This window comes from Lichenostomus cassidix, chromosome 10 (genome assembly GCF_008360975.1).
Source record: "Lichenostomus cassidix isolate B80296 chromosome 10, HeHo_3.0, whole genome shotgun sequence".
Classification (NCBI taxonomy): domain Eukaryota; kingdom Metazoa; phylum Chordata; class Aves; order Passeriformes; family Meliphagidae; genus Lichenostomus; species Lichenostomus cassidix.
This window is the reverse complement of record NC_139491.1, coordinates 2,158,911-2,176,648: the sequence shown is the minus strand read 5'-3', so window position 1 is coordinate 2,176,648 and position 17,738 is coordinate 2,158,911. Positions and strand designations below refer to the sequence as shown.

At 41.0% G+C, this 17,738-nt stretch overlaps 1 protein-coding gene across 7 annotated transcripts in view; it reads right to left on the bottom strand.

Moving 5' to 3' along the window:
• Window positions 1-17,638, bottom strand: part of DENND4A (DENN domain containing 4A) — a 48,829-nt gene extending 31,191 nt beyond the window's left edge. For 2 of the 7 annotated variants that reach the window (XM_085070272.1, XM_085070279.1), the window contains exons 1-6: window positions 16,947-17,083; window positions 9,100-9,185; window positions 4,201-4,533; window positions 3,379-3,628; window positions 2,290-2,359; window positions 554-723 (exon numbers count right to left, since the gene is read on the bottom strand). In XM_085070272.1, coding sequence (XP_084926398.1) covers window positions 554-723; window positions 2,290-2,359; window positions 3,379-3,628; window positions 4,201-4,508 — 798 coding nt within the window. In that variant the 5' untranslated portion in view covers window positions 4,509-4,533; window positions 9,100-9,185; window positions 16,947-17,083. Of the gene's footprint in view, window positions 1-553; window positions 724-2,289; window positions 2,360-3,378; window positions 3,629-4,200; window positions 4,534-9,099; window positions 9,186-16,946; window positions 17,085-17,526 lie in introns of those variants that run through there. The other 5 variants (XM_085070274.1, XM_085070275.1, XM_085070273.1 and 2 more) reach the window with 5 other exon arrangements.
• Window positions 17,639-17,738: the final 100 nt, after the last annotated feature.

Below are 17,738 nucleotides of genomic sequence, written 5' to 3'. Positions count from 1 at the left end.
CCAGAAAATATGCATTAATGCATCATCTTTTGAAGCAATCCATTCTGGAATATTTTAATGGCTGTAAAAATCCAGACAGTGTATTACTTATTTAAAACACTTAATGTCATATGAGAAAGTAATTTACAAAACTATTTATTTGAGAGAAAAATAATGATTATAAAGAGTACAACCACAGTCAGCTGCTCCTCCAATTGCCTTTAAAGCTATTTTAGGAATCCCTTATACACAACTCAAAGCCACATCCCCTGACATCCAATTTACTTTTTAGAACAAGTATGCACATGCAAGGTCGTTTCCATGCTTGCAATAAAACCAGCATTACTTGCATGTATATGCAGTGCAATTTTATAGCTCTCCAGTTCCACAGACTAACATGACTGGAAAGCAAAGGAGCACAGGTTTATGATCAACACTGAAACAACTGCAAGTCACTCTTCAAAGCAGCCTTGGAATCAAGCCCAAGTGAATAAATTCATTATCATCATCCTGAACAGATAAACAACCCAATTTTTTCAGTTAAATTAATTTTTTTTTCAAGGTTTCAAAATACCTTTTCTGCAGAAGCTCCAGTTAGTACAAACGTAGAAAAAACTGGGAGAGGGTATTTACTGTTAGATGGCCAACATTCAATCGTTGCACCCATAGGGAGACAAAAAAGAGGCACAGATTCTGGTAATGGGAATGATTCATAATCTTCTTCGGGATATCTGCATATTAAACCTATAAATAGAATGTGCAAAGAGGCAGTTACTGAAGAACCAGCAGAAACAGGTTTGTAATAGCTCATTCCATAAAATAACTGCCAGAAAATTCATATATGAGCACACACTAACTTCAGAGGATCAGTGAAAGTGTAAATAATCAGGCACAGGGAATAGCTGGAAGGGGCAGATGCTCCCATGGCCTAAGGAGAGTTCACCTAACCACAGCACTACACTGAAATCCTACTTTCCATTCGAGAAACTAATCAAAACTGATTTATCTTTTTCTGTTTGCAGGCTGTGTGCAGCTCACCTGTTATAACAGCTCACATTCATCACGAGTATAAGCAAAGATTTAATTTCTAGTTTAAAAAAAAAGGCAATGTGAATAATTGAGAAATAAGACTGATGTTTTCAACTGACACACCAATTAATTCTGGCCAAACATTCCCTGAAAAATATATATATGTTAGATATTAGATAGTTTAATATCAATAGAATCAAATCAATTATGCTGATCCACCTCAGCTGAGGATTCACCTATTGTGCTGCCAGACCAATGTGTTTGGACTTAAATTTTTTACACAGCTGTAAGACATGAAGATCTGAAGCAGAGGCTTTTAGCACACAGGTCCTCAGTTACATCAGAGGCTGTAGCAATCCATCCTGTGTGATTGCCAGCCCAGGGGATTCCACACTGATAACAGATACTGCATGAAAGGATTTAGGATTTCTCTCCATTAGACTGCACAATCACTAAACGCTTTTCTAATAGAAAGAGGAATATTAATAAGCACCAAAAACTTGTAATCAAAAAGGGCAGTGGCTCCCCCACATGCCAAGAATCAAAATTTTGTGCAAGCTAACCCAGATGAGGGGCCTTTTAAAATTTTTATTTATTTACAAATGTACTGGCTGCCTTCTAGTACGTCCTGAACTCCTGTTTACAGAGAGCAGCATCTAAAAGGGATCTAAGTGGATTAAAGCTTAAGTGTGAATCATGCTCATGACTTGTATGCCAAACAAAATCAGGGTTTAAAAAAAACCCACACAACAAATGCAAACCCAACACGATTCATCAGTCATAGCAAATCTAATTCTGTCGTCTTATAAATAAAACAATAAAATATACACAATCCAAAAATACTTAAAAGAGCTCAGTGCCGATGATGCTCAAGGCAGTGTAGAAGTCTGCAGGATTCTTCAAAATGTTTCACAAAGAAAGTGATCATGAAAATGCATCAAATAATTTTTATGGTATTTTCTTCTGCATATATACACACACACACATCCTCAAGAGAGTTACCAGCAACAAAACCAGAGGTGGGACACACCCAGGTTTGTAGAAACTTATCAAAACACAGCTGAGCTTCCCAATTAAAAGTAAATTTTAAAACAGCATGGTCATGATACCCAGTTCTAAAGCTTCTTTTAGCACATGATTTTTAACAAATTCTTTAGGGAAAGATTGCTTTTTGGATAATGGCAAGATGGTGTCAATTCTTCAACACAAAATGTATCACATTCCAAATGAGCCTGTACATCCTGAACTGAAGATTAAAAAAGCTAAATAGTGGTTACATACCAGCTTTATATGATATGGTGTTGGTTTTTGCCACAGACTTTTTATAACATAAATATACCGCTGAACCCCACTGTAAAATAAAAGAAATTATTGGATTAAGTGATGAGGTATAACAAATGGACATAATAGAATATAATTAATAATAATGTTGTTAATTTTAAGTATTTAAGTTCTCAATTTCTGGACATAAGAATAAAGAACAGGGAAAGCCATGGAACAGGAAATACCAGCACCCAGAGGAGAACACAAAACTTTTATAGAAGGGAGAAAGGTGTAACAACTTCCAAAAGACAGCACCTCCATAACCCAGTCAGTATGGGGACCAGTAGAATGGAGAAATCCATTGGTTGATGCTTAGAGGCATTTATTTAAAAGCAAGCACAAATCAATTCCCATGATGTTTTTTACATGATCCCACTTGCAGAGCGGTCAGCATCCTCCCCAGCATGCTGACTTCTGAGGGCCCTGCAAGAGCCAGCACATGAGGCTGCAGATTTAACCAGGAGACACCTAAACATTCAGTTCTGCAAATCAAAGTGCTGTGAAACCTGTGTACTTTAGCAGGTCAGGCTTTGGAACCATATTAAACATTGAAATGCGCTTACAGTCAACAGCTTCCAACATCACTCACAAGCAAGTTTCTTCAAATAAGAAGTTTGTGAAACTACTGAGGAGAATAACATTCATAAAATAGCATTGTAGGTGAAGGGAAGAGTTGGAAAACAAAACAGAAGCCAACAGAAGTTGTTAGATACAGAATTCCCACAACAGTACAAGCAGTGTCAGAAACAGCCACATCTGTAAAGCCTCCAGCTACACACATGGTACACAACAGGTTCTAAAAAATCAATCCAAAGATGCTGAAGTCAGCACTTAAAAAACTCAAACATTTGCTCTAAGACTTCCAGAAAGACTTTGTTCTAAGTAGGAACAAAGGAATGTAATCCTCCAACTCCTCCAATATTTGATTTATCTTTGGAGAGCGCTTATCAAAATTTTTCACCAGCTACTCCAAGAACTGCCACAAGAACTCCACAAACGTCACATCACTGAGTACCAAGTGCACAAAGCCCAGATGTTGAGTCTTACCATACTGTTATTAAGATTCTTGTCCACCTTGCAGAAGGTATGAGGAGGGGTCTCTCCCTTGCTGGGTATGATGATGCAGATGTCTGTGACAGCCAGGGTGTTCTGGGTCATGTTCTCCGAGGCCCTTCGGAAGGTGATGTACACTCGCTGTGATGAGGCATTGCCGCTGATGTTGGCAGGTCGCCCATATGGGGTGGTCTGAATGATCTCACAGCCCTGCTTTACTCTTTCCTTCCCATCATATAAAACCCTAGTTAAAAGGGGATGCAAACAAGTCAGAAGGAACTGTTTTAAAACACTTTGAATTTGAATCACAGCTCTTGTCTCATGTTTGAGCAAAACATTTTTACCAACAAGTTCAGGTCACATTGTATCTCCCTGTATTCTAACAGAAAAGCTTCATGATGATGCTATAGTGGTTCTCATATATAACTCCTTCTAAGCATTTTGTTTACTGCAAAATAGTGTTATCAGTTCTATTAAAGATTAATTGCCTGATCCTAAGAATGTCATATAGCATACTTCTTTTTAATCTGTATTAAATAGTTCAAGCATCTTATCCCAATCCAAACATACACATTAAAAATAATAAATGGCTTTGAAAACACCAAAATGGGAAAGATTACACTTGCCATTAAAATTCACTCAGCATGTATTTCCTCTTCCACACTGTGTTACAGTATGTTCAGGTCAACAAATATCTTCCTGTTTAGAGTTTTACCTCATATTTAAAAAGCGTGGCATTTCCGTAAACCTGCCTTATCTGCTCTTTAGTAAAATCAAACAGTGAAAATCATGCAGTGGAACAGGAAAAGCACTCACCCCAAATCAGTGAGTGGAGGCTTATCCCTCCCTCGGCGATAACAAAGGTATATCTGCGGTCCTACAAGGCTGCCATTATTGAGATCTGCAGACAGGCCTGAGGGAGTAACATCTATGCATTGATAGCCCTGAGGAACCTCCTCCCCCAGGGACTTATTAAGGACTGTCACGTCTGTAATGGGTTCTTTTGGTTTGGCGATTTTATGGCAGGCATCGTTGAAGTGGATCTCCTCCTCCAGTGGTTTTGAGATATCTGTTAATCCTGCGACAACAAAGTAGTCAGCAACACGAGCCCCTTTGTCTTCCATCTTCCATTACAAGGTGTTACAACTGCTAGGAAAGAAATACAGAGCAGAAATGATAAAATTATGCTTTAAAACCAGAAAATCATAGCCTGCAAATAAAGAAAATGCTTTCTGCTCTCTCATGGAAGATTGAGAAATGGGCTAAAAATGTTTATCCAAGTCACCCATGTGTTGGAATCTTGCTAGAGTGGCTTCAGGAAGTTTACTGTCATCAAGTTCCAGACTTTTTAAACCAGACAAGCTATTTAAGACTCTCTTTTGTTGAATTAATTTTGTTTGGGTGCAGAATTTTATTGCAAGAGAAACTGTTACCACACAGGAGTTTCAAGAGCTTGCTGACATTCCAAAACTGAACAAGCAGAACTTTAAACAGTTTGAATGGTTGGTACAAGACTTCAGTTTTCACATAAACTTTATTCCCATTGCTTTATTTCCCTTTAGTTTTTGCTCTATGTAGCAAGTATTAAGCCTTATCAAACTTCATGCCACCATGATTCTCGGACTTGACCAAAAAAATTTTGTTAAAACGTAATAAATTCAGACATTTCTTACTGGTAATTTGGAAAATTGTGTCCCAAAACGATAATCTGCATTCAATGAAATTGTTTCAAGCTGGCCTCAGATTTCCAGCACCAGTCCCTGCTCAAGCAGGAAGAATGTCAGGCTGTGCCTGGTCACCCCAACCAACCTCACCCACCAGCACAAGAAAGGCAATTCCCTCTTCCTGCTCTTACTATGTAGGTTGGCTGTATTTTGCTGGACTGGCAAACATGCTTCTAAATTTGCAAGGAAATGAGTAAAGGTTTTTATTTTATGTTTATTTACATTGTTCTAGAAAATGCCAAGAAGAAACCTCAAATTATCTAACTTTTATTTTTCTATATGGTTAATAAGCAATATGGGGCACTTTAGCAAACATGATTACTGGGAAGCAATCATAAATATATAGGAGAGTAACAGTTGAAAATAACTGTTCAGCTCACGTTTGAAGAGCGAATGCAGTTCCAAAACTGAGCTTAGTTTAACCTAAATTCAGTTATTTCAAAAACATCTGGAATATGTTACTCAGCATATATATGAAAGTAATAACTACAAATTCAAACTCCTCCTTGAGTGATATATTCAAAGACACACAAATTCAACCTCTGCATATGCTGCCTATTATCTCACTGTCCATCTGGCTCCAGCAAACCCAGGCAGGCTGGGAACAAATGAATGGAGAGAAGATGTTTAACTAAGTATCCTTAAACTCTGGCATAAGACCAAACACTGACATCTTTCAGCTAATATGACTGAAGTTCTAGATATTCTATTACATTAACAACTCTTTGTAAAACTACATCATAGCTATTGTAACATTGACATTTTTTCTTTTTCTCACCAGCATCATCTCACAAAACTACACTGATTTCTGGAGTGATTCATGATGCCTTTTAGGATGAAACAAAACTAACATTTTAGTAATCAGAAATTATACAAATGATGGCTGTTAAAATTGCAAGCAAGATTTATAACTCCAGAGTATTAACAGCACTACTCCAGTTTAATCAGCCAAGACAGCATTACAAATAAACAGAACAACATGTATACAAACACATTTATATATTATATTGAAACATCATACCTTTACCACAATTCAAGCCTCACCATTATTCCATAATAAGTTTATACCAAAAGTCTTAAATTCAAACATTCATTTATTCCCAAAAGCTCTTTCAAGAAAATCTGGGACAAGCTCTCCTCATTTAGAGGTAGTTAAAATTAGAATCCCCTACATACAAACACCTGCTATCACACAAATTTGCTTCCTAAGGTTATAGCACATAATACACAAGTCAGCAAGATGTTCATAATTTAATGCAGATTTTACAGAAGAGAGAGGGAAAAAAAAGGCCTAGCTGATGATGTATTATCCCTTCATATTTGCCCCATACCTGCAAGTGTCCCAGGCCAGGCTGGACAGGGCTTGGAGCAGCCTGGGATAGTGGAAGGTGTTCCTGCCCATGGCAGAGATAGAATGAGATGATATTTAAGGTCCCTTCCAACCCAAACCATTCAGGGATTCCACAAGGATTTTAAGATCTTTGTCTTTTGATACAAAGGCTCGCAGGTAAAATTGGAATAAAATGCAGAAGACAAACTTCAGTGGTATTTTAGTCTAAGGCTGACTTAGCTATTCTGATACTCAAACTCAAATCTCGACATCTGGTTACTGGGAGAGCAGATTTATGCAAACTTTATGCTAACAGACCCCAGAAAGAAGGTATACAATAGTAAGCTAACTCAGTGACAAATAATCATTCTGTGAAGAGCATTTCACATGAACTGATGATGAATTTCTGTAGAAACTCTTACCATGAAGCTATTCCACAGTGACTTTAGTCACACATCTTACTCATTGAGCAGTGGTGTCCCCTGGGGGTGTGAAGCTCAGGATAGTACCTGAGATAACCTTGGGATGAGGACATGCATCAGTCCAAGGAGAGAGATTTCTCCACAGCTGCTGATTGCACAGCAGGATATCTTTCCTTATCTCCCTTGGTTATCAGCTGCTGTGTGGCTCTATCAGCCAGAAAGTCCCAAAGTTCCCTCCTCTGCAAGGGTTTAACAGCCTGGCCATGGGGTCTCCACTCCAGCCCTTGGATTGTATTGTGTGGGAGGTCAGGAATGCTGCCCAAGTTCTATCCAGAGAGTAGCATATTTTTCCCTACAACTTCCACACTTATCTTTTTTCCCCTCACTCATCTCCCTACAACATCTCACCATACTGCAAGTCAACTTTGAGGAGGAGAAAAAAAAAAAATCCCAGACCAAAGAAACATGAAAATCACAGCAGAAAAAGTCACTCTGCACAAGAGGGTGGCTCAAAGCAGCAGGTTCCAGATGAAATTCAACACTAAGAGTGGCACAATGAGAAGCTTCCACTGCTTCTTTACACTTCAGTAATCTGGGGTAAAAAGGCTGCACTTTGAAGACAATGCCATGGGATCATTACCATAACCTCTTACAAAAGTTCCTGGAAAGTGCAATATATGGTCTTTGAGCCATCTCAGGATAATGATTTTTAATGGATTTCATATAATTAATACCACTATAAATGAAACACCATAAAGATCAGAAAGAAGCAAAATACCCTTGCAAACAGCAAAGTCACGTGTAAAAAAATTATTAAACACACACACTTTGCAGAGCATGACTAGAGATGAGAGGGCTTTTCGTAATTTCTAAAAATATAGTAACAGGGGAAACAATCAGATAATCTCTCAGATCCACAAACTATTAGCTTGATTACTTTGCTGAAAGACAAAGGGTAAACACAGCTTCACTGTTTATTCAATGTAATTTTCTAACATCCTCTTTTTTCATAAACATCTAGGAAATACTAATTAAAGATTTTTTTCTGCTTGTCACCACTGTTGTAATTCATTCAGTGTCCAAGCTTTTTGAAAAGATCCCATTTCTCATTCAAATACTATAAGAGGAAAGCACACATCAGCTTTTCTCCATCACATGACCAGAGCTGATGTGGATGTGCCACATATTCCATCTGTGCAGCAGGAACATGATGCTTCACAAAGTACAGTTTACTACAGAGGCACTGCAACATTTCCAAGGAAAAAAATACTGATCTAATTCTTACAACCTGCTGCTACCCACAGGATTTTATAGAGGTAACTTTTAAGTGGCTGCAGACCAGAAGAACTGCTCCAGCCATGTCAGCTTCTTTCCCAGACAGCAGTAAGGACCATCTGACTCCATTAAAATGGTTTTTGCCAGTCCACCTCTGGCAGACAAATACAACAACTGCCTTGTAATCTTCTAATCTGTCATGTCATCATTCTCATGCCTTCCTGCATTTTTCTTTGAGAACATTAAATTGCTTATTAATTTGAGTTCCTTATTAGATCCATTTGCTGTCTAAACCAGGTGATATCTCACTTTGTTAGCTGGACTCCAAAGATGTTTTATTTGTAAATAAAGAACGAGCGTCTCCTACGGTAGGCTGGAAACTGGTGTAGGGCTTTGCAACCTTTTCAAAAACAGTTCAAAGCTGATGATTTAAAAAAAAAATATTAATCTTACAGTGATATTTCAAGAATTTATTTCCTTTGAAGGCACATGTAGCGCAGATGAACAGACAAATCAGAAGTCAATTATTAAAACTTGCAAGTAAAGTTCTAAATGCCCCCAGCACCTCATCTCATCCATGCATTGCTACATTAGCCTGTTGAAGCAACCAGCCCACAGAGATGTGTCAGCTGGGCATGCAAGAGCAAAGTGAAGTTAACTGGATCAGTCAGTCCTGCTATGGCTACTCAGAACCATTTCTCAGACATAACACCACACAAATCACATGGGAATTCAACAGTCTCAAGACATGTGAGTGACTGCAGTTACACAAGGAAAATCTTCACCCCATCTCTGTACTGCCAAAGTTGCCTGGCAAAATTGTCAGATAAACCCTTTTTCCCTCCATTATTTCCTTCACAGCAAGCAAACAATCCAGGGAACAAAGTAGAAGTGCCTCTAATATCACAGGAATTCCCAAGGCAGAACACAAGCCTTTTGCAAACTCTACCAATGTGTTCCCTACCTTTTCATCAGGGCATTGCTTCTACACTTTGCCTCTCTTGCTGTCAGCCAGGCTTTAACATAGACTTCTTGTTAAAGTTTCATTCCCTATAGAAACAGTAAAAATAAGAATCAAACAAGGTACACATTTGTTGAAACTTTCTTTCTGCACACTTCACTGCACCAGTCACAAGAAATGAATACTGTGGATTGCTGTAGGACTCACTTGCTAAGATAAGGTTACATATCACTTCACTAAAAAAGTAAATGAAACCAGACTTTAAAGCCAAGAAACAAAATATCAACTTTTATGCTGCTTTTATTTTATGCTACTTTTATTTTAAGAATGCAAATAACACTTAATGTCTTAAACCAAAACAAATCAAAGAAGAGATGAGCCAGCCATTTCAAATTACTTCGACTCTTCCATTATTTTGACGATCAATACCCTTCATGTCCATCCCTAGGTGTTAGGCAGCTATCAAAGTGCTCTCTCAGCCCAAAAACCTTTCAAAGTCTACTTCAAACCATTTTTCTTTGCAAGATTCTGATATTTAAGCAGATCCTTCTTACTCCACAATCAGCAACACACACATACTCTTTCACCTAGCCACCTTACCCCAGTTCTTCTTGCCCTTTACTGCCAGAATTCAATATTTCTTCAGATCTGGTAAACACCAGCAGTGCCACTTTTAAACATTGGTATCACCAAGGGCAGCATGAGCTGCTGTTTTACACTAAGGCACTTGCATGCCCGAGGAGCCTGTGCTACATTGAAGCATTTTGAAGCAGCAGTTTTGCACCATGGGACTGAGGATATCACCTCACTGGAGACACTCAGACTCTGGGCTCCCAGAACAGCTCATTAGCATCAGCTAGGCTGTAGTCATAAGTGAACTTTGTTTAAAGGAAGCTTCTATTCCCCAAGACTTGGAGAACACTCTCAGAAGATTATCGTGAGAAGACTGCAGCAGAGTGTAACATAAGAGAGGCTGGAAAGAAACATCTCAGGAGGGTTGATGCAAACCATGAAAGATTTGCTTCCATTCCTGAAGCAGAAAAATCTGGGGAATTAGATTATCAGAATTGTATTTTTGGGATCACAAAGTTCAAGGTTCTGTTCATAACCCCAATGTACAAAGCCATTTCTTGGAGATCACACAGGAAAAACCAGCACTGTTAGCTCATTACTCTGACAGCCCCAGTGCAGGTCTCTACCTCACACAGCACCATGGACCTGCACCAGCTACAGCCAAGTACTTTTTTCTATCTAACTTTGAACATTTTCACACAAGACTACAAAGAGCATGCAGCAGTAGCACAACACAATTTTCTCCAACCACACAAGTGGAGTTTCCAGGAGTGCCAGAAATTATAAATTTAGGGATCACCTGAAGACCTCAAGCATAGCTGAAAAAAGCCCAAGAATTATGCAGCATTAACACATGATTAATTTCCCTGTGGACACTTCAAAAAACTTCTTTTCTAGTCAAATCTCAGGAAAGCAAATGAGGAGAATTACATGAAAGAAAAAAATATAGATTTAGGCATCACAAGAAACACAGCCAGAACTGCTGCCAGTGTATTTGCAGCTCTATTCTGTAACACTTGCAGAACTTATTTACAACTAGTTTCTTGTCCTCTATGTATCAAATAAAGGATCTTCAAGAAACAATGCAAAGGACTTGTACTATTACCCAAATACAAGCAGAAATTCTCACAGCATTTTCATTTTTAGTAGGACATCACCTGTACTTTTACTTCCCATTTCCTACTACAATTACACAAATGACAGCAACAGAGAAAACAGGGCTAAAGTGATCAATTGCATTACTTTTTAGACCCTACTGCACACATCTGCACTCACTGATGTCAAACAACACAATAATTCACAAAGAGCCACCAGCCTCCACTAAGCTTCCTTTGACACTGCATCAATTTTTATTAAAAAAAGAAAAAAATCCACAAAAACCCCAGGAGAAAACCTAAGATTTTTCTGCCCTGCATCACTGGACTGGAAATGCTACCAAGTGTTTCACAGGCCCAGTCACAATCATCTGTACCAAGTCATGGTTTGCATGTCTGATCCAAATAGCTGAGGAGATAATCAAGAGAGCTCAGAAAACTTGGCAACAAAGGATCTCTAAGAGGTGCTGGGAAACAGAAAAGTGCTGGATAAAAGCACAGGGACAAAACAAAAGACCATGAATTTGGGAGAAGAAAACAGGAATGTAGCCAAGAACTGAGGGACAAGCAGACTTGTTCAGCAATGCCTAGGAAGAAATAAAGATTAGGCCTAAATTCAGAGGCTAATCTAGATTCAGCAGGATGACTGCAGTGAAGTGAGCAGGAATTGGTCACCTACAGCATCAAAGCTTAGAGGAGGAAGCAGAATAAGTGGCAGAGAGAAGGCAGGAAGGAATAGACTTCACCCTGAGGGAGAGATCAGGCAAATCCCACATCTCCTACACATTTCTCCCTCTCTCACCAAATGCTCTATTTGTTTTCAGTGCTGTTTGTAGTCTCAGCAAACCAATTTACTAAGAGGGTTCTAACAAGGCACAGGCTGCTTCGGTGATCATTCCAGTTGTGCCACAGCAAAATCCCATTAAATTCAACCTTGCCTACAAAAATTCAGGAAAGTGCTGTTCAAGTATCCCACAAGATTCATAACAGAGACAAATCTCAATAGGGCCAGTTGTTTTAAAACTTCCCCTTTTCTTTCTTGATTACAGCATTTACGGCCAAAAGGCACAACCAAAGAACGGAAAGGATTTCTGAAATACAACTGTGTTTGTAGGGAGGGTTGCAGAAAACAAATTGTAGCAAATCAGGGGGGGAAAGCCAAAATAAGCACAATAAAATGTAAATATTACCTCATCCAAAGCACAGTTCAGGAGAGTGGCTCATCCATGTTTTTTGTACAACTATTTACTATACAACAACTTTTTAAAAGGAGAAGTCCCCCAAACAGAATGTTCTGTTTTTCTTGGCACAGTAGATATAGGCAAATGAAAACAGAAAATCTTCCAATATTGAGCTTCAAACCCAAAATCTGTCACCAAAAATGTCAAAGTGCATCAACCAAGAGTGACAGAAGTGACCTGCTTTCACCCTGCTGCATTTGGACACACATACCAACCTCAGCTTTGTTTTGAAACCATTCTCTACCCAAATTAAATTTTGAATTCATGGTGTGATGGAAGAAAAGACAGATGGGGATTGTTTCTAACACGTTTTGCCACATTTAAAAACACACTTTGAGACTTAGAATCATTTTATATGATTTTTTTCCTTTGGCCAGCAAAAATGTTTTGTAAGATGAGAAAACTGGACCCAACCACACTGCAAATTATAGACACAAATTATAGGCAGGGACAGCCATGCACAGACTGCATCTGCAGGGCTGTAACTGCTGCCTGCAGATCACCTACACCCCACTGGAAAGGTTTAATGGAGGGATAACACTCACTAATACCTCCCTCATCCAGCAAATCTCTACATCCAGATATCAAAATTTTCAGCATCCACTCCACAGAAAAGTAAGTGTGCAAGTACCACTACCAGCTCACCTACAAATATATCAACCAATTATATAGAAATATATCAATCTTCTGTGTTTGCATAAAGCTTGCACACAAGGTGGGAGCTTTCTCTTGGGACTTTGTTATTTACAGACATGTACTTATAACTTATACATCACACTTACTGCCTTGTTCATTTTCATTTCAGATGGCCAAGATGAAATTATTTTATTAATTAGCATTAATGATTTTCCTGACCCAGATTTTTAAAAGTCAAGATTTACAGTAAATATTAAACAGGGAGGTTATAACTGGCTAACTTACTTCTAACACACTCATTATTCTCATTCTATTTTTTGACCATAGTTCCTCCTCCTTTCACTCCCCTCCCATTTTTACTTAGTTCACTCTATTTCAGCCTCTCCAGTAACCATTATCTAATATATCCATTAGACATGTATACATTTTTCATGTATATATTAGATAAGGCAATATATCTTACATCTAATATAGTGAGAAGGTAAAAATACACCATTTAAAATAGTTGGGCCAGCCAACACTTTCTGAAGTCTTTCATTTCCACTTCTCAATTTCCTCCTGGTACTGTTTCTGAGCTCTTTGGGGAACTACCAGTGACTACTTCTGCATCAGAGACTGCTGCTGAAATGAGTGTTATACATCAAACCTCCTGGCATCACTGTCCTGCATGGTTTAATTTTGACTCTGGAGTCTGTGGGAGCACTTTATAAGCATTAGCAGCCTATTTCCAGAGCAGGCACAGACCAAACTTCCAGAGCAGGCACAGACTAAACCTGAACTGAAGGACAGCAGAAAATATCCAAGGTTTACTATGCCATAGAGCAAAGAACCTCATTCACTTCAAGTAATTAATTAGTACCAGTGTTAGAAACAGCTGATTTTAAACAATAGTTGAGCAGTGATGATGTTTTCACAGTTTAAACATATTCATCCCCCACCTGTTGGCTATCACTCAATTAAAACAAGGTAGAGCTGCCTTTAGTTTCCACAGCATTTGCTGCTCTTAGTATGGCAAGAAATTATATCATTATTTGTGTCTGCAGCAGCAAGTATTATTTACATACAGAATTGATATATAAGGGAAGAGACCCAGGGCCTTTTCTGTGTTCTTGTCACCACTCAGTGAAGCAACAAGAGAAGGACAAGGGACAAGTCATCTCAGCCCCCCCAAACCCCACCTGCACTCCAACTAAACTTTCTTCAAAGCTCCTACATTTTCATGTGTTTGATTTCGGAGAAGGATTGTGAAGTGGGGAAGGAATAGCCTGATTTGGGTTTTGGGGGTTTTTGTTTGGGTTTTTTTATGAGAATCATTTTCACAACAGCTTGACATTTGAATACATCCCAGAGAAGCCTGATTAAAACACTGTAACAAGCAAGGTAAACATACTGGAAATACACCAATCACCATAAATTGCATCATGCTTTGTTAAGGCACTTGTACAGAAATTATCTTGGTGTCTTATTTTTGCTTTTTTCATTATTAGTACCATTCAGTATTACAGTTCTTTCCAGGAAACTTCAGAAAAAATACCTGGGTTTTACAGCTACACGTGAATCAATACCTTCACTATTGGCACCCTCTGTCAGACAGCAACAAACTTGGAAATCACCAACACCTCAAACATATATTTGAACAACATTACAGGGTTATACTGACTTCTTATTTTTCAATCCAACATAAATTGGGCAACATTTGGCCTCCAAATTTCTGGTCATGCCAACACCATATTTAAAAGCTGAGGTCAAAGTTAAGGAGAGGACAGAAAACAGAAAGAAGACTTCCTACAAGTCTTCACTTCATGAGATAAATTTAAGATTGAGAAAGCTTTTGGGTAAGTACCTATTGTACTATTCCCATTCCACAACCTGCCTGTGTTTGGCCAGGAAGCACAAATGTTTCTGCAGCCAGTTATAAAAAGCATTTCAGCCTACTATGACTTGCAAAACTAACTGCAACTCAGCTGCTGGGAGCATGATGGAAATAAAGGATGTTGAATATTTAAGTGACGCTGCAAATTTCTTTCTCCTGTATTAAAACCTCAAGGTTACCAAATCCCATTATCATTCAGCTTGGTCTAGGAGCTGTCTTCCTCTCTGAAGAGTCACAAGACAGTTTTCTCCAGCTATCACACACTACAGCAGGAATTAACCTAGAAATTAGTAAACCCTCAATGTAAAATCCTGCAGATTAAAAACTGACAGATTGGCTTCTGGCAGTGGTGGTGCCCACAATTCTTTTTTAAGAGTCACACAGAACAGCTGTATTAGTTACAACCTCACTGCCTTTAGGGACCAGCTGGCTTTACTCTCTACCTTTCTACTTTCCCTTTCAAGCACATATTCTAAATAGAAGCAGGTTATTTACATTGTTTCTAAGGCTTGACCTGCATCAGCTCTCTTCACCTGAGCCCTATAGTCTGTGCCAGGCTATGTCAATATTTGTGCTTTTTCTAACTAATAATTAACTCTAGCTATATTAACTAGATAACTGCTAATATTGCCATTAACACATATAGTTATTCCATTAAGCACCATGCTGGTGTTATGTCATATAGAACAAGCTGCTCACCAGAAACACAAACCTGCAACCACATAGCTACCTACAAACAATATGAATATGCAGATGTATGGAAACCTCTAATACTCAGAAAACATTTCTAAATAAATCCCTGTTTAAAGAAAATAGTCTTGGTGCTTTTTGTCTTACTGCTTGCAGAAACAGATCTTATACTTTTTTTGGCTACTTTCTAATAAATTCACTTTTTAGAGGAGCCCATTGGGTAAAGGCTGTTCCAAAGGAGCAGAAGCCACTCAAGCTCGAGGAAAGTACTCAAATCCAGCTGGAGCCCAAAATTTCCAGAAGTAAAATATGTGCATCACAAAAGCTCTTAAGGCTGCAGAGAATCTTAATCTTTTTTGCTCTGTCTTTAAGGCTCCATGCGATTTTCCCCTTCCCCAAAAGCTAACCACAGAAACTCTAATGCTCTACTTTTGATAATTAAACTATTTCAGTGCCAAGTCACAATTACCCCTAAAAAAACACCTCTCTTTACCACAGTTCCACTTTAATGTTCACTTTAAATAAACTTACACACTCTTGAATACTCTAAAAGCAAGATAAAGTTTCACCAGTACTCTATTACATTTTTGAAAAAAGATGAGAAAAGCAAGAAACTGTTATAAAGTAAGACTTGCATGCAAGACACACAAACCAGAAATAATCCTTTTACTCCCCCTCGACCTTCCTTGGCTAGACTAACTCAATTAGTGTCCCTAAACCACCAGACACTTGCCAAGATTAAATATTTGTGTTTAATCTTTCAGAAAGTGAAATATTATGTACCGTAATGTAACACTTTTTACGGAAACCTCCAGTTGAGCAACAGTTCCAGAAAAAAAAACGCGAAATGAAGTAAAAAGCTGTCCAGAACACCACACTTCCACTGAGTTAATTCAAAAAAATGAAGTTTCGGAGCTAGGCACCAAGTCAAGACCTCATTTTTAGCAGAGCAGAAGCAGCACATTTTTAAACGCAGCCTGTTTGAAATAACTTCACTGGGAAGTTATTGAATACCATCCTCCCCTGGCCAGCAACTTGTGCTGCACGCAGACCTCATGACAGAACGATAAAAATGCCAGGGCTAATTTTTACCACCGCGTCCAGCGCGTCGCATTAATCCAGGCATAGGATAACCCAGGCTGGCAAAGGGAAAGTCGGGACAGAAACACGCACTGAGCACCGCCGGGCAATTCCGGCTGACGCAGCGGGGCTGCGCGGAAAAACCGCACATGCATCGGGGGGACACGACACACACACGGATCGGGGCAAGGCGCGCACACTCGGGGATTTGGGGAAGGCACGGCTGTGGATTCAGGGAGCGCACACACACACACACACACACACACACACAGGGATTTGGGAAAGGCACAGCCACACGCGGATTCGGGGACACGCACCCAGCCGGCCCGCGGCGTGCAGCCCGCACAACATGGCAGGTCGGCAGCAAGGGCTCGGCCAGCCCGGCGCCCCGCCGCCCGGAGAGCCCCTCGGGCCCGGCCGGGGCTGGCGGGAGCCTCGAGCCGACGGGCACAAGGAGAAAGGAGAAAGTTTTCCCCCTCCCACCGCGGCCCAGCGGAAAGTTACCGCCGCCCCCGCGCCGCCTCAGCCCCCGGCCCGCCAGCGCCGGCCTCCCCGCCCCCGCTGACAGCCCCGCGCCCTTCCCCGCCGGCCCCGGAACGCGGCAGCGCCTCGCAGAGCCCCCCGGCCCGCGCCCCGCGGCGGTGACAGCCCCGCCGCCCTCACCTCCGGCGGGGGCCGCGCTCCCCGGGGCGAGGAGCGGGCGGTGAAGGGGGTTCAGGGGGCAGCGCGCTCGGTGCCCGCGCCCTTATCTCATCCCAGCGGAGCCCGGCTCGCCCCCGCCGCCTCCCGCCGTGTGGGCGGCTCAGGCGGGATCCCCCCTCCCCTCCGCCGCCATCTTGGCTGTCACGGGGCGGGGGAGGCGGGCGGCGACCCGTGATCGCGGCGGGGCGGGAGCGGGACGGAGCCCGCCGGGTCCCGCGGCTCCTGAGGAGGAGGCAGCCGTGCCCCGCCGCCCACCGCGACCCTTCTGCGCGCTCCCCCTCGCACCGTGGGCTGCCTTCCCCCTCACGGAACGCGGCCCCTCCGCTCCCGCCTTCCCCTCACGGAACGCGGCGCGGCGGCTCCGAGCCGTGAGGGGGGAGCGGGGCGCCCTCAGCGAAAGCGCCTAAAACACAGCACCCAGACCATGGGCTCGACTCTGCTCTGCCTTCCCCCCCAATCACCTCAGTCTTTTAATCCAAACAGCATCTTAAATTTAAACAGAAATTAATCTCCGGCCCGAATAGGCCGGGATTTGGCTCACCTGCGGCGCCCGTCGCCTGGACCCGGAGGAGGTGCCGGCTGTCTGGAAAACAAGGGATGAGAAAAGCGAGGGATTTTCTGCAGGCTTGATGTAACCCGCAGCAGGCTGTTGCATCAAAGACTAGAAAAAGAACCCGAGACAAAAATAATCTTTTAAGAGCGCGCAGCTAAGATTAGTGCAGCGTGTCAAGATGTTGCTGAGCGCAACAGAAC